This window comes from Mus caroli, chromosome 3 (assembly GCF_900094665.2).
Source record: "Mus caroli chromosome 3, CAROLI_EIJ_v1.1, whole genome shotgun sequence".
NCBI lineage: Eukaryota > Metazoa > Chordata > Mammalia > Rodentia > Muridae > Mus > Mus caroli.
The window spans coordinates 123268836-123291619 of record NC_034572.1 but is presented as its reverse complement, the minus strand read 5'-3'; the positions used below and the strand labels follow the sequence as shown (position 1 = coordinate 123291619).

Here is a 22784-nt window from a genome sequence, read left to right as displayed (position 1 = left end):
ATATATATATATATATATATATATATATATATATATATGAATGTTTTGTCTACCTGTGTTTGTGTGTGACGTGGGTTTTTTGATCCTGTCAGATCCCCTGAGACTGGAGTTACAGATATCGGTGTGCAGCCGTGTGGGTACTGGGAATCGAACTGTGGACCGCTGAAAGAGCAGGTGCTCTTAGCCACCGAGCCAAGTCTACAGCCCTGACTATGCCCTTCTTTGTCACCTTTATTTAGCTATGTATAGCAGATTTCAGTTGGCAGAGGACTTTTTAAAAACAGTCATGTTTTCTTTGGTTTCCAAGAACAGTCATGCAAAGCAGCCGTCCTCTTAGAAATCCCTGCTCATGATAGAGAGAAGCAGGCGAGTGTTGCCAGTGTGGTCACAGCCTGCACCTCCTACTGATCATGCAGAGCTGACTCGGGTTCGCAACAGTCCTGCATCATGTTCTAAGCTAGGAGAGTTGTACAGTGCTGTCCAGTGTTTGCTGTGCTCAAATACTGTCCAGTCGTACTCTCAGCAGCCTTGTGATCTGGGAACCAGACAATTTGAATGTACCCATCCTGAGTTGTGAGTAATAAGGGGTAGCCAAGCAAACATGGAAGGTATTGTGTTCACCCAAGAGAAATCTTGGTTAAGTAGCTAAACATATGAAACACAAATAAACACAATTACCACTGGACAGTGGTGGCGCACGCCTTTAATCTCAGCACTGGGGAGGCAGAGGCAGGCAGATTTCTGAGTTCAAGGTCAGGCCTACAGAGTGAGTTCTAGAACAGCCAGGGCTACACAGAGAAACCCTGTCTTGAAGAACCAAAAAAAGAAAGAAAGAAGGAAAGAAAGAGAGAGAGAGAGAGAGAGAAAGAAAGAAAGAAAGAAAGAAAGAAAGAAAGAAAGAAAGAAAGAAAGAAAGNAAGGAAGGAAGAAAGAAAGAAAGAAAGAAGAAAAGAAAAAACAAAACAAATCCCCAAACCACAATTGCCCTAATGTCTGCAGTCACGCCCTGCCCCACCCCACCCCCACCCCCCAGATCCACCTTAAAACGTATAACTTTTACAAAGGCGCTCCGAAGGCTTCTTTTCATCTCTCCTACATCCCGTGAACAGACTAGAGAGACAGTGGTGCATAGCCGGCTGTGGTATGTCAGATATTCCAACTCAAAAAAGGAGGTGCTGGGTGGCATTTGGGGAGTGACTATATGCACAGTGAGTTAAAGCAGGAAAGCAAGAAACAAAGAAAAACTTGCTCACGCCTGTGACTTGACATGCAACTCTGTCCCCCGGGGCATTCGCACTTCAATGGAGGATGAAATGAAGTGATCTTTTACAGCATTGACTCTAAGGTTCGTGACTTTGCAGAAGTGCCAGGAGGCTTACAAGTCAGTGCATAAATCTTGATAATAAGCACACACTGTGACATAGATCCTATTAGATATGAAACATGATATTAGTAAATTGACAATAAATCTTTCTGTGAGCCAATCTCTCTGTCAGAGACAGATCTGCTTGCTACGTACAAGTCTGTGTTTCGAGAGGAGACTAGATAGGCTTTTTGTGTGTCACAGTGGTTGGGGATTTTTGAGTAAAATTGCTTCTGGGTTACTTGTATTCAAGGGGTAAATACTGGCTCTCCAGTTCTGCTTGTCCCCCCAGGAGCAGATCCTCACGCACACCAAGTGATGCTATGGAAACCTTGTTCCTCAATTTAACTGGTCAGTAAAAGGCCAGAGCCTGCGATTGGGCAGTGGAGGGAGAAAGGTGGGACTTAAGGATCAAGTGAGAGGGTTACAGGGAGAGAGAGAAAAAGAAGAAAGGACAGGGGTGGAGGAGGCCGCCTTGAGGGGAGATGGACCATGAGCACGTGGCCAGGAAAACCAGCAAGTAACAAGGGACATAAAATGGCTGAGAAGTAAGTTAGAATAACTCCAAACCTACCCAATCTAGGCTTACAGTTTATAAATAAAATACCTATGTTGTGTGTCTTTTATAAAGGCTGGTTAGAGTTATAGATTGATACCACATAAAATGAAATCCGAGTCCATTTTAAGCTCTATTAGAAGTTCAAATGTGCAAATGACAAACAAGTCCGCACCAAGCTCTCTGGCCATCAAACAGTTCTTTAAGGTTGAGGTTTACCTCCACATGTGAGAGAAAAAGGCGGGAGGTTCTCACGTTAGAGCCAGCCTTGGCGACTTACTATGTCAAAAAGCTAGAGCAGCAACCGAACCACAACCACAAGCCAAAGCAAATCAAAACCAACAAGCACACAAAACCCTACAACTGAAGGCACATGGGTGCAGTGAGCCGTGTCTTTGAAATCTAGCAGAGCAGGCGCAGCAGACAGACGGAACCAGTTCTTTCCATTTGGAGCCTAGCCCACAGGCCAACTTCAGGAAGGAGGTGCTAGGACAGTTGGTCCATGACCTTGGGGTCCACTTCCTCCTCTGAAGCCTGGAAATAACTGTATTGTCCTGGCTGCTTGCAGATGAAGATGACTGTGGTCCCGGGGGGTGTGGCAGCCATGCTCACTGCGTTTCAGATGGAGAGACTGCTGAGTGTCAGTGTCTGAAAGGATTTGCCAGGGATGGAAACCTGTGTTCTGGTAAGAGCGAAGGCCAAATGCACAAGTCGGAAAATTCATGAACCAAAAGTATTCCTTTTACTTTTACTAACTAAAAGTCTCCACAAGGATGTAAGTAATTAGTAGGTTTAAATAATTTGATGTTAGAGGGGGAAAAGGAATTGTATGCATAGGAAATGAGACACATGGGCATATTTACATATTGCCTCATACTATACTAAAATTGTATTAAAATTAAGCAAAAAATGAAGTTGACACTAAAAGAGACCTGAATTTGAGCTCAAGTCAAACTTATGGATTCCTAAAAATAGGACATTTTCCTCTGAGAAACCTAGTATATATGCTTTAGTGAAACAAATAGATTATGATAGACAGGTTTTGATTTTATATTGATAGCTATTTTATACTGATAATAAGTTAATGGTTACTGAGAACATGTCAGTCCTTCTTGTCTGAAACTCTGGAGGAAAGTAATTTACTTACACATACTTAGCTGTTTGGACAGGTGAGAATTTCATGAAAATTAACTGAGAAATGAGTTTCAAACCCAAGATGCAGGGTTTGCGTTTTATTCACAAAGAGCATCTGAGTGGCTGACTATACAAAGACTCAGTCTTTCTTACTACGCCTGTTATTTCTTTCCAGTGGTTCTCAACCTTCCTAATGCCACAAAATTATCCTATTGCTATTGTAATCTTGCTACTGTTGTGAATTGAAATGTAAATATCTGATATGCAGGATATGTGAGATGTGAGCCCTGTGTGGGTCGAGACCCAAGGTTGGCAAACGTTTCACGTGCCCATAATCTCCCTGACAGATATAGATGAGTGTGTGCTGGCTAGATCGGACTGTCCCACCACCTCGTCCAGGTGCATCAACACTGAAGGTGGCTACGTCTGCAGATGCTCAGAAGGCTACGAAGGAGACGGGATCTCCTGTTTCGGTGAGATGCTGAGGGCTGAGGGAAGGCAGGACAGCATTGGAGTGAAACACGTGTCAAGACCAGTTGTGTGGCCTGTGTGGGCAGATGTAGTGTTGGTCTTAGGAAACAATCTCCTGGCCATAACTGTACAAGCTGAGCCGCTGAGGTTAAGTCTACCTCTTTGCCTTTCTAGTTCATTCTTGGAGGATGAAGGCTCGTCTGTGTTCTGTGTTATAAGCTCCTTTTTGCTACTGAGTTTAGCCACTGGACCTTGGTGAAGGGCAAAGCTGGAGTGGGTGTGTTGTAACCACTGTGTACAAGAAGACAGGAGGCTCCCGGGCAGGCGTAGGGTGTTTCTGATGGCTCAGTGGATGAGAACTTCTAGCACTGACATTCACTGCAAGCTCAGAATGATTGAAAGCCTTTTTTTCATAACCGTCCTCCTCCGCTAAGGGCTGGGTGGGGCTGTGGGCTGGAAGTTCACTCTGTGGATGTCTTCTGCTGCCCTGGGTGTCAGGAACCCAGTAGCACCGCACAAGTGGAGGCCTGCCCTACATACCCTCACCTCGTGCAGCTTAGCTGCGCTCCCAGGGATTCCCGGCTCCTCTTCTATGCCGTTTCTTACCCTTCTTCCGAAAGCAAACGGTGAAGGACAGATGCCCGGTAAACTCAAGCTGGTATTTTCTCTCCCATGTGAAGGTCATGACTACCCACTTGTGGATCTGGCTGGCTTAAGCCAGACTTTATCAGATTAGTTCTGTGCAGTCCACAGACCTCTGAAAACACACTTTTAAGCACAGATTTGGCAGTCAGTCAGGAAAATGTCACTGCACTAATTAAGTAGGCTCACAGATATTTTGGGCAAACAGACTTCATATTTCATTTCTTTTGAAGAGAAGAAGGTATATTTTCTCAGAGACTTAAGCTCTTTAGACTCCCACTCTTACTAACCGACCTCCTAATATTAAATATGCCAAAGGAGGTCATGGCCCTGCCCTGCCTGGGTCCATGAGGTCTTCAGGATCATAGAAGCCACGGGTATGCTTGTATGTTCTACCATTGGACCTCAGTAAGCAGGAGACATTTTCTTAAATGGGGTTGTCTCCTCTCAGATGACTCTGGCCTGTGTCAAGTTGACAAAAAACAAGCTAGCACACTAGGTGATTGGCTTCAATCCATGATACATACATCCTATCGTTGGGCTGGTAAGTCAGCTTAGTGGGTAAAGCTGCCAAGCTCAGTGGCTGGAGTTCAGTCCCTAGGACTCACATAAAGGTGGAGAAGATCAACTTCTGCAAGTATAGACATAAACACACTCAAACATGAGTGTTTCAGCAGTGCAGCGTTGGCTTTGCTTTGGAGCGAATGAGTTTGCTCAAGTTGAGAGAGGGTTTCTTTTTCCTTTTTTCCTTCCTTTCTCTCTCTCTCTCTCTCTCTCTCTCTTTCTCTCTCTCTCTCTCTCTCTCTCTCTCTTTCTTCCTTTCTTGTTGTTGTTTTGGTTTGGATGGGTTTGGTTTTTCCAGACATGATTTCTTTGTGTGGCCTTGGCTTTCCTGGAACTCTCTCTGTAGAACAAGCTGGCCTCTAACTCACAGAGATCCCCCTGCCTCTGCCCCCTGAGTGTTGGGCTAAAAGGTGTTGGCTGCCACCACCTAGCATGGAGAGATGGCTCAGCTGTTAAAAGAATAGGCTCGTAACGAAAAGTGTGAGAGAGGATTTCTAATTTGAGATTATAGCAGGTGTTCTGGAGGCGTGGCTCGGAGGTGCTTGTGTAACATATGTGAAGCCAGAGGTTCAATCTCAGGACTTCCAGAAAATGAAAGAATTAAAAACTGTAGGAAACAAAGAACAGAAGTTACTTTGATTCATTCAGGACAGCTGTTCAAAGCCTTAGCCTCCATTAGGCACAAAGAAACTGTGCCTTAGGAACTGTGAAAACTATCAAGATGAAGAAGCCAGTTCTTGCTTACCAATAGACCATGGTCTGGAAGAAAGGCAGCTTTGATAAGAGAGAAACACAGACAGATGTGCGGCAGGAGGAGCAGAAACACAAGAACTGGGAGGAATGTCTACTTCAGGCCTTGGGCAAGGTTTCCTAAAGGAAGTGTCATTTGGGCGGGACTGTAGAGAATGAATCCATATTAATTAAGCAGAAGTGTGAAAGGGCGGGAGCATCCAGGTGTGAGCAAGTCGTGCTTCTGGGAAGTGGTGGGAAGCAGTGCTGAGTACAGGCTGCGTGTGAGCAGAGAAACCACACAGTGCACAGTGCTCAGGTCACAGGAACCTCCTTCCCCACAGCTCTTGGGGCTACGCCCCATGTGATGGATGGTGTGGTCTGGTGAATGAGCCATTTCCGGCTTCTGGAAGCCACTTTCTCACTGCATCCTCAGTCTCTCCTCCGTGACCAACCTGGTGCTCCTTCATCTGTTAAAGACGCAGCTCCATCAGGACGCCCTCCTGTTCTTGTCTAACCTTAGTTAGCTCCTCTCAAAGCCTGTCTCGGATCAGTCACTGGGCGGTTGGTTGTCGAGGTCTGCACGTATGGAGAGGCATCTCAGTGCCTTCTATTAGCAGATGAATCGTCTTACATTCGCGGAAAATGAAGTCTGAGGGTCAGCTATTGTTTTTACCTCCCTCTCTTAAGCGTGCTAACTGCTATTTTATGAACATTCAAAGGAAACAGTTGCTATTAATTTAATAGTGCATTTTATGTCTAAAATGTTAGCATTTTACTATTAATTGGTATTTTAGATGTTTATAATTTAACTTGCACACTAAGACTTAAAACTCTGGTGTGTATTTCGAACTGACAGCACCATCTGGACCAGAAGACTTGATGCAGTTAGAGAGCCTAATACTCCCAGAGGGCAAGTCTCTCCATACTGGACAGCACAGCTGTCGGCAACAGAAAAGCCTCTGGCCTGCCCCTAAGTGGCACAGTCACGGGCTCATCACTGTGTGGTCTAGGGAACAGGAGAGGCTCTGGTGTTTGGGAGCAGCCCAGAGGAGGTCTGAGATGTTGGAATAGACTGAGGCAGCTCTCCTGAAGGTAACTCAGTACAGACAATGGGAAGACCTATTTGTTTGGGCAATAACAGCTGAGACAGACATGGGTTGGCAGCAGGGCTAAAGGGGGGGGGGCTAGTTCTTTATATAGATAATACTATATAAAGATAGAGTTTCTCTGTGTAGCCTTGGCTGTCCTGGAGCTCACTCTGCAGACCAGGCTGGCCTCAAACTCAGAGATCTGTCTGCCTCTCTCTCCCTAGTGCTGGGATTAAAGGCGTGCACTGCCATGCCTGTCCTGACATGCCATTTATGTCAATGAATAAACATCTAGTTGCAAAAGTGAAGTCCGAGTTTTAGGATGTAAAATGCTATTTGCTGGAGGTGCTTTATTGATTTTGGTCTGGAGAAGTCTTGATGTCTTTCCTTACAAGTGAAAAGAAACCCTTTCAGGAGCCGGGGAGTCCAGCAATAGGTGTGCAGCCATGGACCTAGCAATCTTTTATTTCTAGCATTCATGACAGGACCCCCAGCATGCATAGGGCTCTGAACATGAAGCACCACACAGGTGAAGAAACCCCTTCTACACGGCTGGACTCTGTGGTTTTGTAACCCTTCCTTCCCTTCTCTGCACCCCTTTTTCTTCCCACGGACTCCTGGGACAGATATTGACGAGTGCCAGCAGGGGGCGCACAACTGCGGTGAGAATGCCGCCTGCACCAACACGGAGGGAGGCTACAACTGCACCTGCGCAGGCCGCCCATCCTCGCCCAGTCGGAGTTGCCCTGGTAGGTGGATGCGAGGTCCAGATCAACCGTGAAAAACTTGGTTCAAGAAATCTTAGGCTCCTTTTGTTTGCCTTGGGGATTCTTTAATCTGGCTGGAGACCTAGATTTCACCACCGGATTGGTGGTGGACTGCGGAATTTGAGGTCATTCTGGTTTTGTTCATTTTACAGCATCTGCAATAAGCTGATTATTATTATTATTATTATTATTATTATTATTATCATCGCCTCCTCCTCCTCCTCTTCATCCTCCTCCCCTTCTTCCTCCTCCTAACAGTTCAGTATAGGGGTTTCTCCTTAACTCTGTGACTCCTTTTCCACTGGTTGGTTCTTTTCAGAGGCTGTGGAAAAACTTAGCTGGGCTAGACAGGTCAAAACTATGTCTAGACTTGTAATAGTATATTTTGTTTATTTCCACATATACAAATTTAAGACTAGCTGGGCATGGTGGTGAATGCCTTTAATCCCAGTACTTGGGAGGTAGAAACAGGTAGACCCCTGAATTCAAGGCCAGCCAGGTCTATGGAGGACAGCTAGGGCTAGACAGAGAAACCCTGTCTCAAAATAACCAAAACCAAACCAAACAAAAACAAAACAAAAACAAAACGAGAGCTAATCTGTATAAAATCTACTTAGATTTTGATACTGAGTCTTACACCTCTGGTATGTATTTTACACATGCAGCAAACCTGAGTCTGGACTGCAGGCTGTGGCACCAGGTTGCCGAGCACCGGGAGTGGCCACAGGGAACCTCTGGCAGCTTGTCAGCAGTGTGGCCTTTGATGGCAGAAGAGCCACTTTCAAGGATTGCTGTTATTGTTGTTGTTAATTCTTTGAGATGGGGTTTCTCTGTGTGGTCCTGGCTGGCCTGGAACTCAGAAATCCACCTGCCTCTGCCTCTCAAGTGCTGGTATTAATGGTGTGCGCCACCGTGCCCAGCTTACTTTCAAGGTTACTTTAAAATTGATTCCTTAAAGTCCGAGTGTCTTGACATGAATTAGCAACCCAGCCAGCTTTTGTTTCTCTTAAAACAGTCCCCAGTACTGACTTCATCACCCACACAGCCCAGGCAGCACCCCACAAAAGACCCTGACAGCCAGGCCAGGGCTTGCCCTCTCAGTTCTGCAGACAGAAAAGTTCATACTTGCCTGCTCTCTGGGTTTGATAGTGAACTGTTTTGTTTTTCTCGGGTAATTTTTTCTCCACTTAAGAGGTATTGAAGATAGATGTAGTTGGTGCCTATAATCCCAGGAGTTGGGAGGCTGAGGCAGAGGGATTGCCATGAGTTTGGGGACAGGCTGAAAAGCGTCTTAGTCAGTTGCAAGCAGCAGTGCCTTCCCTTTCAGGCATAGGGAACTATTCAAAACCAAGAGGCTTGGCATCTTGACTTTTCTCCATAACTGTAACATCTTCTTCCCATGAGTGGCTATAGTCTCACGTCTGGGGGGGGCCCCTAAAAGTCGAATCAGTTTTAGAAGAAAGTATTTTGTGGGATGAATGTTTGTGACTCCCTAGATTAGAAGGGCAGTGAGCCATGTGTTGCTGAGTAGCTTGTGAGCTGTACAAAGACCCTTGTTGTTCATTTCAGATTTAAGGTTGGCCATTCTTCTTTGCCTCCAGTGTGATAATCCAAGAGAGAGAAGGGTTTAGCTTTTGGTGGGTGACACAGGCTTGCTTAGGAGGGTAAAACTCAGCATTCCTGAGACTTCCACTGTCATCAAGAGACCACGTAGAAAGTTGTTCACAGAAACTCAAAAATGAAAGTAGTGTCTTTGACTATTCCAGACTCTACCGCACCCTCTCTCCTTGGGGAAGATGGCCACCATTTGGACCGAAATAGTTACCCAGGATGCCCATCCTCATATGATGGATACTGCCTCAATGGTGGCGTGTGCATACATATTGAATCACTGGACAGCTACGCATGCAAGTGAGTTGAGCATCTTTCTGAGAGCCCAAGGTAAAAGTGTGGTCCATGACTTTCAGGAAGTTTGTAAAATTTATACAGAGGAGATTTTTCTAGAGGCAGTGATGACTTTCTTTTTACATAAGTAATTGGATGAACAAAGTCTAGAAATTCAATTCTGCCTTCAACATGAAGGCAGCTTTGTAGGAAATTTACTCAAATCAATTTGGTTTCAGCCAGATTCTAGGTTTATAAAAATGTTGCGCCTATATTCACCCTGAACTTATTGCCTCTGATATTTAAAGCTTTTTTTTAAAAAAGTTTTCTTTCTAGTAGTTCACCTTTTTTGTTTGTTTGTTTGTTTTGTTTTTGTTTTTTGAGACAGGGTTTCTCTGTGTAGCCCTAACTGTCCTGGAACTCACTTTGTAGACCAGGCTGGCCTTAAACTCAGAAATCGGCCTGCCTCTGCCTCCCAAGTACTGGGATTAAAGGCGTGCGCCACCATGCCTAGCTTAGTAGTTCACTTTTCATTGTTGTCTTGGCACCCGCTTTTGAGGGATGACATGGCGGTTGTCTTGGCAACCGCTGCTGAGGGAAGACACTGCTGCTGTTTGCCCCCCTTTCAGCTCTCTGAGTGATGTGACAGGCCAAGCTCTCACCTGAAATGATTCTGAGGACTGAGAGCTTTGAGATACTCCAGGGTACTCACCATGAAAGCCTTCCCTGTATAATAAAAGCTACACACAGGGCTAGGGAGAAGGGAGCATCAGCAAAATGCTTCCAGCAAAGGAAGGGAACCTGGGTTCAGAGCTCTAGCTCCCATATAAAAACCCAGGTCGGGCAGTGAATGCTTTTACCCCAGCACCGGAGAGGCGGAGACTGGAGAATCTCTGGTCTTGCTGATCAGTGAGAGACTGTGCCCCTAATTATGAGGTGGAATGTCTGGCCAGTAGGCTTCTTGGACAAATAAATACTCTTCCCACCACGTTGGGGACCCAAGTTCAGTCCCTGAGATCCACATGGCGGAAGGAGAGGACAGACTCGTGCATGCTGTCCTCTGACCTGCACACATGCTCTGGGGCATCTATGCACCTACACTCAGAAAGAAATAAACAAGGACTTTTAAGAGGTGGAGAACAGAGGACGCAGACACCTGATATTAAATTCTGGTTTCCAGGTGCAGTGCATGCTCACCTACACACAGATATCCACACTCAACCCAAGTGGGCAGGGTTTAATCCAGGACTACATCCTACTTTAATTTCACATGTTCAAGGCAATGTGAGGGGCTGCGCGGGTGTGCGCATACATGTAGGTCTCACATGCCTGGACCTGTGGACCTCAGGAATGGATGTTATGGACTTAAACAATTTTGTGATTTTTGTTAATAATAATGAAAAGAAACTAAGTTGTTAGAGGAAGAAGAAGCTATATTCTTTGACTGAGTATGGTCTTGCATTAAAAAATCACATCAGCTTGACAAAAATTGTGGAGATGTTTGGAAATATTAGTAAAAAGGACTCAATTCTAGTAAACTCTGCTTCTGAGTTTATATTACCATACCACGATTTTGTAACTCAAGATGCTTTCAAGTATAAGATAATAATTCACTTTTAATGAATAGTTAATTAATGCTAGCAATCAAGTAGTTTTTATCTACACACTTAATCCTATTATACCAAATACAAAAATTACAAAACTGGGATGTGTCATTGTCTATGGCTTATTTCCTTCATGGTAGTTAGCTTTAGGTCCCTAGATTACTGTTGCAGTATGAAGGGTTTGAATTTTGTCATAGTGCAGTTTTCCCTCCAGTCTGACTCTGCCAGAATTTATCGTTATGTCCCTATGCAGCTGCATCTTCTTCCATTGTGTTTTAAACATGCTAAACTGGAGCTGGGCATAGGCATAGGAGCACCTGCAGCCCCAGCTCGGGAGGTAGTAGTGGAGGAATCAGGAGTTCTAGGTCTTTCCATTCAAGGCCAGCCTGGGTCAGGAGGCCTTGTCTTTAATTAACAGGCCACAGCTGAAGGCGTCCCTCACATTTAAGGACCTTTAACCAAAAGCAGTATTTAAAGTCGCTGGTGTCCACACTCAATGGAGCGTTACTTTATTTTGAATTGATTAGATCAAAATGTGGTTTAATGATTTTCAGCTTCCCTCCGTTTGTCCCTTCAGCCTCCCTCACGGCTGTGAATTCCACAGCCACAAACCTCAGGGGGTTCCTGCCAGTGCGGGTTCATCGGGGACACTCCTGAAGCATCCACGCCCACTGGTTCCCTATAACTTTGCTGGTCTGGATTCTTGGGACGTTCTAACGCTTGAGCTCAGAGGTCTTCATTCTTTCTGATTTGGCTTTGGCCAGACATCCCTCTGACGCACCTTTTTCAAAGCTGCAACCCCACCCCACAGCAAGCAGGTTGTGAGGTTTCTTGAGGACAGGAGAGGTTGGAGAACGCTTTCAGCTCTGCCATTCCTTGCGGCTTTGTGACCACAACTCACTTAAAAGGCTGCTTTACCCTTACTTGGTCTAGAGTGACTTCATATTGTTTGACCATGGACACTCAAATGTATTTATCCAGGAAACCTTCTGTTTGGTTTAGCGAAACTAATTAATAAGTTAAATAATCCAAAAGACTCATGGCCGGACCCCATGAGTCTGAAGGACTCTGAAGGAGCACTGGCCATTTGACTGCCCTGGACACGGTCCTCAAGACCCCAGATCACTTTGGTTTGCAAGTGGAGCCCATTAGCATGCAGCAGTTGTTTTTCAAATGACTGTTAGGGATTGTCAATAAATAGCTATAAACAAAATGAGTTAGAATTAAAAATAGACCCCAGGAAGCCTGGGCAGCCTTTAGGCCCCACCTCAGCTCCTGCCTCTCTTCCATGGTCTGCTCAGAGGTGAGGAGAGCAGGATGCCCTGTGAGAAGCAACAGTGCAACAGACCACATAGATGTTTTGACATCTGAGAACCACACGAGTCAGGCCTGCCAGTCATTAACTGTGTGACCGCATACAAATTGTTTAATGCTGAGTCTGTTTCCTTACCTGTATAATAGGAGGCATCTAAAAAAAAAGTTAAAAAAAATAGCAAGTAAAAACCGTGTGTAGTGTGGTGTCAGTCATGGTGACTAATAAGTATTGCTCCTTTTCTTTCCTCTGGAGGATGTGAGTTTCCACTTTCTTATGATGGATAGAACTAGGGAAGAGACTCCAGATCTTCTGGAACGTTCAACAGTGTTCTTCCATGCTTCCCACCTCGGGTCCTTTTAGAGTGAAGTGGAGAAGTGGATGAGTTGGTGGTAGGTCTGGGGCCAGGAGAAGGGAATTTTAATAGGATTTTTTTTTTTTTTAAGTTAATTTTGGTGTGAAGAAAATGCAGTTGTTTCTTGGAATCTGGGTTTCTAGAAACGAGCACTTCCAGTAGATGGCAGCATTGCTTCGCTTACTTTTTGAGCATTGCTAGCAAACTGGTGTCTGATAATTAGAGTAACCATCTCATTGGACAGTGAGGAATTTATAGGCAAATGGCCCTTTGCCTTCAGGATAGCTCCCCACCTTTCATGTCTCTGGTTTTTGTTGTTTGTTTTGTTTTGTTGTGTTTTTTCCACATTCTCTCTCTGGCTAGTGGTGAGTTTTACAGAAGCAAACAGTCCCTCCTCAGCCAAGGCCCTGCTTCCAATGCCGGGCCTGTGTGTGCTTCTATTACAGCCTGGGGTTCGACAAGGAAGGGTTTCTGTTTCCTAGTTCTCTTCTTTGACCTAGGACTGCTGCGGTCTGGCCAGACATCTGTCTCCAGGTGTCTCCTGGCTTGTGTTGGTTTAGAAAGGGAGTCTCCTTGGAACGTTAGCCGGAGAGTTTATCTGTAGCCGGTGTTCTGTTAGGCCTTGTAGAGATGATTTGCAAATAGCTCCCATCGTCCCAGAGGCGGGCTGAGAAAAGGGGGAAGCCCATGAGTGGTAATATTGTGAGTGTTGATGGTAAATCTGTACTGTCAGCTGACATCACAGGCTCACAAAGCTGCATCTGGAAAGGTACAGGGTTAGAGACAATGCACACTGAATTTGTAAGAATCAGGCACTGGGGGCCTCTGCTTGACCTCTGTTCCTGTATCCTTGACAGCTGTATTGTTGGCTATTCTGGGGATCGATGTCAGACTCGAGACTTACGATGGTGGGAGCTGCGTCATGCTGGCTACGGGCAGAAGCATGACATCATGGTGGTGGCTGTCTGCATGGTGGCGCTGGTCCTGCTGCTCCTCTTGGGGATGTGGGGGACTTACTACTACAGGTAAGTAACTCGTCTTTACCATGAAACTTGACAGCCTTTCTCTAAGCTCCCCCAGGAAATGCATACTTCCTTGGGATGAACTTGAGCAAAATACTGCATTTAAAAGGAGGAGTGAGCTCTTTTCACCAGCCTGGACTTGGCTGTACAAAAACATCAATGTTCCTACTTTTCCTTTCCAGTCATTGCACGTGTGTAAGATCTGTGGTCCTCCATTTTGGCGATGCTGAGGACTGAGCCCAGGACCTTGCACGTGTGCTGCATCCTCACATCAGATGTGCTTATCTCCCACAATGTACTACTGCAGTCCAGTCTCTTAGCATCGCATGCCCACATCAACCGGCATAACTCTCATTTTTCATGGTTGCCTGCTGATAATTACCCACAATACCTACTTATTGCTAGAGAGAAATCATGATCTTCTCTAACTTGGAAAGAAATTCTGGTCATTGGGTTTCGTTTTCAGTAATTTAAAGTTAGGGGTTTTTAAACGGTGAGACGGTAGCGTACATTTTATGTAAAAGCACTACCTTAGCGTCGGGGAGCAGGCGTCTCAGTGCTCCTGTTCCTTTCCTTTAAAATGATGATGTCACACTGTCATCAGTTGAAACAGCTTAGGAAGTGTTATAATAGTCTGTGCTGTTAAAAACAAAAATCATGGAATCACAAGACTCCTGCTGAAGGGGCTTTATAAAACTGTCCAGTGGCGACCTAGCTACCAGGTGTCAGCGTCCTGGTGCTATGGAAGGTACCTACTGCCATCACAAGGTAAATATCCAACCACATTTACCGAAGCTGAGCAAGCACTCAAGTTACAACTGTTTCATAGCCTGCAAAGTTGAGCATAATCAGCCAGGTGCTCTCCCCAAAGACCCTGCTATATAGCACGCTTAGCAGTAAATAGCATTGGCTCTGGAAGCAGCCTGTACATCTCAGATCCAAGTTAGCACCTAAGCACCCCAGCGTGCCTTCTCATCTGTGGGCACTGGTTTTCTTTGTTATGCGGTATGGGATAATAATGCTTCTTACAGGAGTTATTGTGAAGCTGAGTTAGTGTGTTGAGTTTGCCATAGGCCTGGTGTAGTGGGTATAACAAACACTGCTATTGTTTTATATGAATAGTAATCTTTCTAATAAGAGGCATATATACTTAAAAACCTCCATCACTTCTGGGAGACAAGATCCCCAGGAAAACTCTTGAACCTTTAATTGGGTGGCCCATCACTGCACTTTTTTTTTTAAGATTTATTTATTTATATGTAAGTACACTGTAGCTGTCTTCAGACACTCCAGAAGAGGGAGTCCGATCTCATTATGGATGGTTGTGAGCCACCATGTGGTTGCTGGGATTTGAACTCCGGACCTTTGGAAGAGCAGTAGGGTGCTCTTACCCATTGAGCCATCTCACCAGCCCATCACTGCACTTGATATAATTATTTTTGTTTTTTTGATGTATTAATACGTGACTTAATGTTTTTCAGAAATTTGAATTTTTTTTTTAAGACAAGTCTTTCTATGTAACCTGGACTAGCCTCAAACTCAAGGTTCTTTTGCCTCAGCCTCCAGAGAGCTCTGATTTCATGGACACGCCAGTAAGCACGCCTGAGCAGCGGCGGGTGGGTGGGGATTGAAAGCCAGGGGTGAATGGATGGTGGGTTTTCAGCTTCAGACTGCTGTAGCCCAATAGCAAAAATGATGAAGGGCCCACGTACATAACTGTCATAAAGTGTTCACCGTACGAGCCTAAGGACCCAAGTTCAGCCCTCAGCACCTATCTATACAATGCAATACAATACAATGCAATGCAATACAATACAATACAGTACAATGCAATACAATACAATACGGCAGGGCACACTGTGCACTTAACACTGGGGAGATAGAAACAGGGGGATCCCTGGGGCTTCGTGGCAAACCCTGGGTTTACTGGAGACACTGTTTCAAAAAATAACATGTAGAGCAATTGAGAAAGAGGTGCAAGGCCTTTCACCTGCATACAAGGGCACACTCCCATACAGGTGCGCACACACAAACCGGTGTTCACACACACAACTGGTAAGGACTATTGCTTGACAAAAAAGGCTTGTCAGAACTCTTGTGATTGCAGTGCACCCAGAGTTGCATAAGTCCCTCTGAGCATCCCTAGAGCTGTTTGCTTACCAGTACTGCCCCCTAGAGCTGCATACAGGCCTGGGGGTTTCCAGCTGTGTTCTTTGACTGTGTCTGTACCATCTGTAGATCTAACTTGTCGACACAGTTGCTCCGGGTTATCCCGGAGTGTATTCACGGAGTGGGATGGGTGTTTTGTTTTTATTTTGAGCTTGACTCAGATTTTTTTGGCTTTATCTCAGGACTCAGAAGCAGCTATCAAAATCCCCAAAGAACCCTTGTGATGAGCCAAGCGGAAGTGTGAGCAGCAGCGGGCCTGACAGCAGCAGCAGCAGCGGGGCTGGTGTGGCTTCTTGTCCCCAACCGTGGGTAATGTTATCAGTGCCTGAGCTATGAATTGCTTGATAAGTATTCTCATTCATTGTCTTCTTCCTTCCTGATGTCCAGAGAAACTGAACTCAGTTCCAGCTGCCAACTGCTCTCAAAATGTCTTTTAGCCTTAGCGCCCAGCCAGTCTTCAACAAGTGTTTCACCTCTGGGCCTCTCGTCTTCTTCTGTATAACTCTAAGATCCAGCTTGATAAACGCCATGTGATTTAGGACACGGGCGGTGCTCAGTTCCTTGACATCTCATGACTTTGTGGAAAGCTAAATTACCTGCATGGCGCTTGACAGGCTATAGAGAATTAGATTGCACATTTAATTAATCTCATTTAAATCATAAGAGGGGAGAAATGGTTTCTGCATGTGTGTCTTTTTTAAATTAAAAAAAAATTAATTTTAAAAAATCAAAATTCCATGCTGCGGTAGCTAGCAAGCAGCTTGTTGGCTCTGAACTTCATTCAGAAGCTGGGGCTGCTGAGCTGTGTCCCCCCACCCCACCCCAGCTGTCATAACTGCTGTCCACACCAACTGCCTCTGCACACGTCAGAGAGAGCTAGGGAGAGCCGAGTTCCCAAACCCGGAGGAGAAGCAGCAAAAACAAATCTGCTCCCATCAGCTGCCGTCCACCGCAGCCAGAGTCCTGGAGCTTGGGCGCTTCTTTCTAGCAGAGAGGCACGTGGTTGGAACATTTGCAATGTGCATCTTGGCTGGAGCTAGAAATAAGGAGCCTATGCCCTCACACAGCAGGCCGCTATATTGACTCTGCAATACGTCATTGCAGAGAGACCACTGATGAGGAGGAGACTAAGGGTGACGAGCGTTCTGAGGAATGGAAAGGGAGAGAAAACAGCTTCTGAGAGTCACCCTCATCCCCAGCATCTCTGTCCCTATCCCCTGACTGACTCCACTCACTCAACCTCCCTACCCTTCCCTTGATGAGAAAGATAGGTGCGGATATTTTTTTTTTCTATGCTCTTTACTGTTGAGTTCTAGGTCCTCCCTGTGGAGGGCTCCTTTCTGAACTACACAGAAGTCCAAACCTTGAGGCTGCCCTTCACCCAGTCACTTACTGATAAGGAAGGACTTTGCCAGTCTGCGTTCTGTGCCCAGAGCATGACCTACTTCTGTTCTTCTTCTTTCTGTTTGATTTCTTTTAATACCTAACCTGTCTGGCCTGAGTGCAGGCCAGTCGGCTCTGCTCAGCCTGCATTGCAAGTGTGCAGTGAGTCTGAACCATGCAAACAATGACAAAAATGGTTTGTTGAGTAAAGAGAAGTGCTGTTGTGCTTATCTGGGCCTCTTTCTCAGCACTCTGCCTCTGAGCTGCCACCTATGAAAGAACAGCTTGGGGATCCCTGCAAGGTAGTAGTTACCCAGACTCACTAGTGGTCGCAATTACCTGGGACTCGATAGTATGCTTAAATGAATTATATATAGACACACACACACACACACACAAACAGTGGTAGCCCAAACCCACATATATGGCCTGGCCGATGGGCAAGTACTGGTGATACCTAAGGACACTTGTATAATCTGCGGCAAAACAGTACCCTCTATGGATCCAAGATTCTTTTTTTTTTTAAGATTTATTTATTATTATATCTAAGTACACTGTACTAAGATCACGGACTACTCTTCCAAGGACTGGGGCTTGATTTCTTGCACCCATTTGCTGGCTTAAAGCCATCTGTAACTCCAGTTCCGGGGGATCCAGTGCCCTCTTCTGGTCTCCATGGGCATCAGGCATACACACATGCACAGATATACATGCAGCCACAACACCTGTACACATACATGGTAAAACTGTAAAAAGAAAATCTACTCATTAGCTGGAGACAGTTGACAAGGCGTTTCTTTCCAGCTTCACCTTCTGTGTGGGTGAGACTGACTACAGTTGAAGATTTATCAAGGTGGCTTCTAGTTATCCCCTGAACCCTTTTCTTTTCTGCAGTTTGTGGTCCTAGAAGAACACCAAGACCCCAAGAATGGGAGTCTGCCTGCGGATGGTACGAATGGTGCAGTAGTAGATGCTGGCCTGTCTCCCTCCCTGCGACTTGGTGAGTCGGTATTTTACCTTGATCAAAAGTGTTTTCTAGCCGGGTGGTGGTGGCGTACACCTTTAAACCCAGCACTTGGGAGGCAGAGGCAGGCGGATTTCTGAGTTCGAGGCCAGCCTGGTCTACAGTGTGAGTTCCAGGACAGCCAGGGCTATACAGANAAACCCTGTCTCAAAAAAAAAAAAAAAAAAAAGTGTTTTCCACTGAGAAATGTCATCTAGTCACAAAAGGCCATTGGCCTTGTCTAAGCTGAGTGAGCCCTGGGAGGCACTGATACCAGGAGAGAAACACATTTGATTGTATCTCCTCTTCTCTTAGCCCCTGAGCTGCTTAGGACTGCAGGCTATCCCTAGTGTTGGTTCTTAGCCATCGTCATCGCTGTGAGTATAGCTCCCCCGGGGATGGAAATAGCTCTCCCCAAACAGGTTCCATGGGCTGGAGGGAGTGTTCTTATTGATGGAAGTTGATCTGGCTTTGTCCTAGGGATTTCAGCATATTCTAGTCTTACCTGGAGCTAGCCCTCAGCCAGGCTCTTGGCTGAGAAGTCCAGTCAGACCACTAAGGGACCATAGAGTTGAGCCAAGTTCTCAAGCTCCCCTGGAGCGTACTCTGCATCCTTTGCTGTGGTCCCTCTGCCAGGACTTGTACTGTGATCTGTCCCTTGGGTTTGGAGCTCAGATATCATTATCCTCCTTACAGCCCAGAGGGCAGCGCTGAGCATGCTTTGTGTCCTAAGCCATTGGGAAGGCACAGGAAATCTTTGAGCCAATAAAAACAGGTTCCCCGCTAGTGCCAGGAGCCGGCTAAGTGTCAGTGTTACTTATATCTCCTGATAGTTCCCATCACACACACCGCCATAACACCCTCTTCCTGCTTCCAGTAGGGAGAACCTGGGGTCTTATTACAGAAAACTCATTCTAAATTTCCAGTTTGAACATGCTCTATGCTGTAACCTAAAATACTAAATTCAGAAAAAAAAATTATTGCCTAATTTGAGCAAGACCAGTTTATTAAGGCTCATGAAGGGATTGACTGAAAACTGTAATAAATGTTCATGTATGGTGACTGTTGTCTGTATTCTCTTAAAACTCAGATTTTCAATAGTTGCCTAGCTATTGTTGCCAGCACTGTTAGAAGGTAAAGGGCTGTCTTGTAGTTACTACTTTTCCTTGAGCAGCCAACAACACACGGTCCCTTTCAGAGAAAATCTGCTTAGAAGAAACATGTGGTAAGATTTTGCAACTTAATCCAAAGCTCAAAGATTTGACAGAAATGTAGTTATACCAGAGGTGGGGGATTCACATTGTTAGGGCAGAATGGATTAGAGCAGCAGTTCTCAACCTGTGGGTCATAACCCCTTTGGAGGTCACATACACCTAAGACTGCTGGACAGCAGTAGTGACAGTTCATAGCAGTAGCAAAATTACAGCTGTAAAGTAGCCATGGAAACAATGCTATGGTTGGGGGCCAGCAGAGCACGAGGAACTGTATGGAAGGGTTGCAGCATTGGGAAGGCTGAGAGCCTCGGGGTTTGAACATTAATACTGTTATACACTGGACAGCAAATGAGTTGATCCACTCCTTAGCTTCCCATGTGAGTAGTCTAACCAGCCATCGAGTTCCCACCTCATAGGTATTTACAGTGAAAGCACACACGGAGCTTGGGTGGGAGGAAGAGTGAGGAAGGAGTTAAAGGTCAGTTTTGACTCTGAACTGGTTCTCCTAGAAAGGCATGGAAGAAGCCAGGCAGTGGTGGCGCATGCCTTTAATCCCAGCACTTAGGAGGCAGAGGCAGGTAGATTTCTGAGTTTGAGGCCAGCCTGGTCTGCAGAGTGAGTTCCAGGACAGCCAGGGCTACACAGAGGAACCCTGTCATGAAACACACACACACACACACACACACACACACAAAGGCATGGAAGCATAGTAGTAGTGTTTGAGCACAGAGACATCTTCATGGACCCCGGCCAGCACCCGTGGGTGAGGGTTAGGGAAAGAGGACCATGCTGGGAGGAAGGAAAAACAATGTTCTAAGGCATGTATGGTCCTGATGTGGAGGTGGAATGTACACAGGAAAGGCTAGGGAGCACTCTTAGCTCTTTGGATCATCTCAACCAACTGATGCTTTGCCAGTTTTAAAAACTGAACCCCAAGAGCTGGAGAGATGGCTCAGCGGTTAAGAGCACTGACTGCTCTTATAAAGGTCAGGAGTTCAATTCCCAGCGACCACATGGTGGCTCACAACCATCTGTAACAGAATCCGATGCCCTCTTCTGGTGTGTCTGAAAACAACTACGGTGTACTTAAATATAATAAGTAAATAAATCTTAAAAAAAAAAAAAACCTGAGCCCCAGATAGGTTGCAATGGGTTCCTTTGTTTCTTATGCTTTAAGATCCCATGACTGTTACAAGGATTTCTTTGTCTAGTCATTGTGAACAATGAAATCTCCTCCTCTCCTTCATCCCTCTTCTTCATATCTATTCCGCCCCTCCTCTCCCTTTATCTCCTCTTTCCCCTTCATTCTTCTCTCTTGTCCCCCCGCCCAACCTTCTTTGAACAGGATCAGTGCATCTGACTTCATGGAGACAGAAGCCCCACATAGATGGAATGGGCACAGGGATTCCACCATCAAGTGACAGAGGACCCCAGGAAATGGAGGGAAACTCCCACCTACCCTCCTACAGACCTGTGGGACCTGAGAAGCTGCATTCTCTCCAGTCAGCTAATGGATCATGTCATCAAAGGGCTCCAGACCTGCCAGGGCAGACAGAGCCAGTTCAGTAGAAACTGGGAGTATACAGAAGGTACAGAAGGGGAAATAACAAACCAGGCTGGTAGAATGCTACAGACTTGGTACTCCAGTCTCCATGGCTAATCACTGCTCAGGGTCCTGAAGATAGCTGCACAGCTGCAGAGCTGCAGAGCTGCAGAGCTGCACAGTGGCATAGCTGCGCCTTTTGCTTCTTGCTTTAAGCAGTTCCACTGAAGATGCTCAAAAGAGAAGTGGAAAAAATCATTAGAAACCAAAGTCAAGACATTCATATATAAGCTGTGTCTTCTTCACTGGTCGGTTTGCCTCTTTTCCTTTTGCCTCAGAAAGAATGGGTTAAAGCAGGTGACCCCATGCTCTGTCAACTGCAGAATAAATGATATGATCTACATAGAAGTCTTAGCTCACTCTCAGGAATGCTTGGAACATTGTAACTGTTGCTATGATATACTGCAAGTGTGGCCCATGCTCATAATTGTGCCTTCTGAATTGTGATAAATTAGTGAAAATAACTGTAACTTAGAATCTGATTTATTCAGAATTAGATCATCTTTTTGTACTATAAAAATCTTTGAATGAAAATATTTAACTTTAAAAACATTGCCTAAGAGATGACGGTGTGTCTTAACCATCGTCTTTTCTTCTTGACGTCTTTCCCAGTGAAAACGGTCAATTCTGCTGTTTTCATAGATTTTTTAATTTAAGACATGAGATTGTAAAAAATTGCTTGATTTATTTTATCCTAATTATTTAAATAAAATCACCCTAAAGCATCGGCATTTTATTATAGTTTGATGACGTTTGTTATCATTTGAGCCAGACCAAAGTAATTCACTAAACCTGTCACTCACTGTAAAGAAGATTGAACTAACTGTGATTCTAATGGTGCATCTTCAAGGCGTGGCTAACACAGAGGATACGGGGTATACACACTGTTTCCCAGGCAGTCCGGGGCTTCAGGCTGTGCAGGCCAGGCATTAACTCCTGCCGCTGTTTATCTTTACCACTCATTTATCCTCAAGTGTTAGGATGTGGGTTACATAATCAGAATGAAAAGGCCTGAGCAGCCATGTTCTCAAAGTGGACATGTGTGGGCATTTGAGGGCAGGGTGACTTCAGGCTTGAGGACCTTACTCAATTCTTCAGTGACTTTCTTCCCATTTTTTTTTTTTGAATTTAATTTTGCTTCAGTTGACAATGGATAGCCTGAAAGTTCATAAGACCTGTCTTTTATTTCTGATAAGTAAACCGGCCCCAGAAAAATAAGTCAGCCTTTCTGAAGTCAGCCTTTCTGAAGCCTTCATGAATTGGCTTCCATTTGTGTACATTGAATGTACCTCTTTTAGCATCTCAAGATAGCCACAGTCCCTCCAAATATATACCTGTGATTGAACCAGAAAACCCTTACTTCCTTTGAGCTTTGCACTAACAAGGAAACCTTAGAAATAGGAACCCTTGTGAATGTTTATTCAGGCCACACCAGCAGCTTCCGGTCTGCTGTGTAGTCCTCAGGTCAGTCTGCCACCCTGGAGATGTGCCTTCCCTCCTTCTGTCTTCATCTCTCGAAGAGACACGTGCTCATTTGTTTGAAAATACACACGTAAAAGCATTTCCATCTAAGGTATTTGATTGGTATCTTTCCAAGACTACATTTAATTTTCTAACTCTCATGGTCTTGATGTACCTGGTACGGGTGGGAGAGTCTCTGCTGTCACCTACCCCATGTGGAAGGAACACTCTGCCCTCTGAGGCACTTAGCAAGATTTTAGAATCCAGGTTTGGCCTGGTTATAAAGTGCCCTGTTCACACAAGTATATGATCTCTATGGCCATTGAGAATGTGACAGCACCACCAAGTGTAATCTATAAGAACCCTTCACATACACGCCCCAAAACGACTAAGCAAAATTAGTTGACCAGGAGAATTTAAAAACTCATTTAGCAAAATTTTATGCTTTGTCGTGTTT

General features: G+C 45.3%; 1 protein-coding gene across 5 annotated transcripts in view; it reads left to right on the top strand.

The window, feature by feature from the left end:
* The window catches only part of Egf (epidermal growth factor), a 79420-nt gene extending 57827 nt beyond the window's left edge, over positions 1 to 21593 (top strand). For 2 of the 5 annotated variants that reach the window (XM_029475162.1, XM_029475163.1), the window contains 8 exons: positions 2488 to 2604; positions 3401 to 3526; positions 7177 to 7299; positions 9084 to 9228; positions 13330 to 13497; positions 15846 to 15972; positions 17941 to 18046; positions 20609 to 21591. In XM_029475162.1, coding sequence (XP_029331022.1) covers positions 2488 to 2604; positions 3401 to 3526; positions 7177 to 7299; positions 9084 to 9228; positions 13330 to 13497; positions 15846 to 15972; positions 17941 to 18046; positions 20609 to 20832 — 1136 coding nt within the window. In that variant the 3' untranslated portion in view covers positions 20833 to 21591. Of the gene's footprint in view, positions 1 to 2487; positions 2605 to 3400; positions 3527 to 7176; positions 7300 to 9083; positions 9229 to 13329; positions 13498 to 15845; positions 15973 to 17940; positions 18051 to 18364; positions 18427 to 20608 lie in introns of all 5 variants that reach the window. The other 3 variants (XM_029475164.1, XM_021157941.2, XM_029475165.1) reach the window with 3 other exon arrangements.
* The last annotated feature ends 1191 nt before the right edge of the window (positions 21594 to 22784 follow it).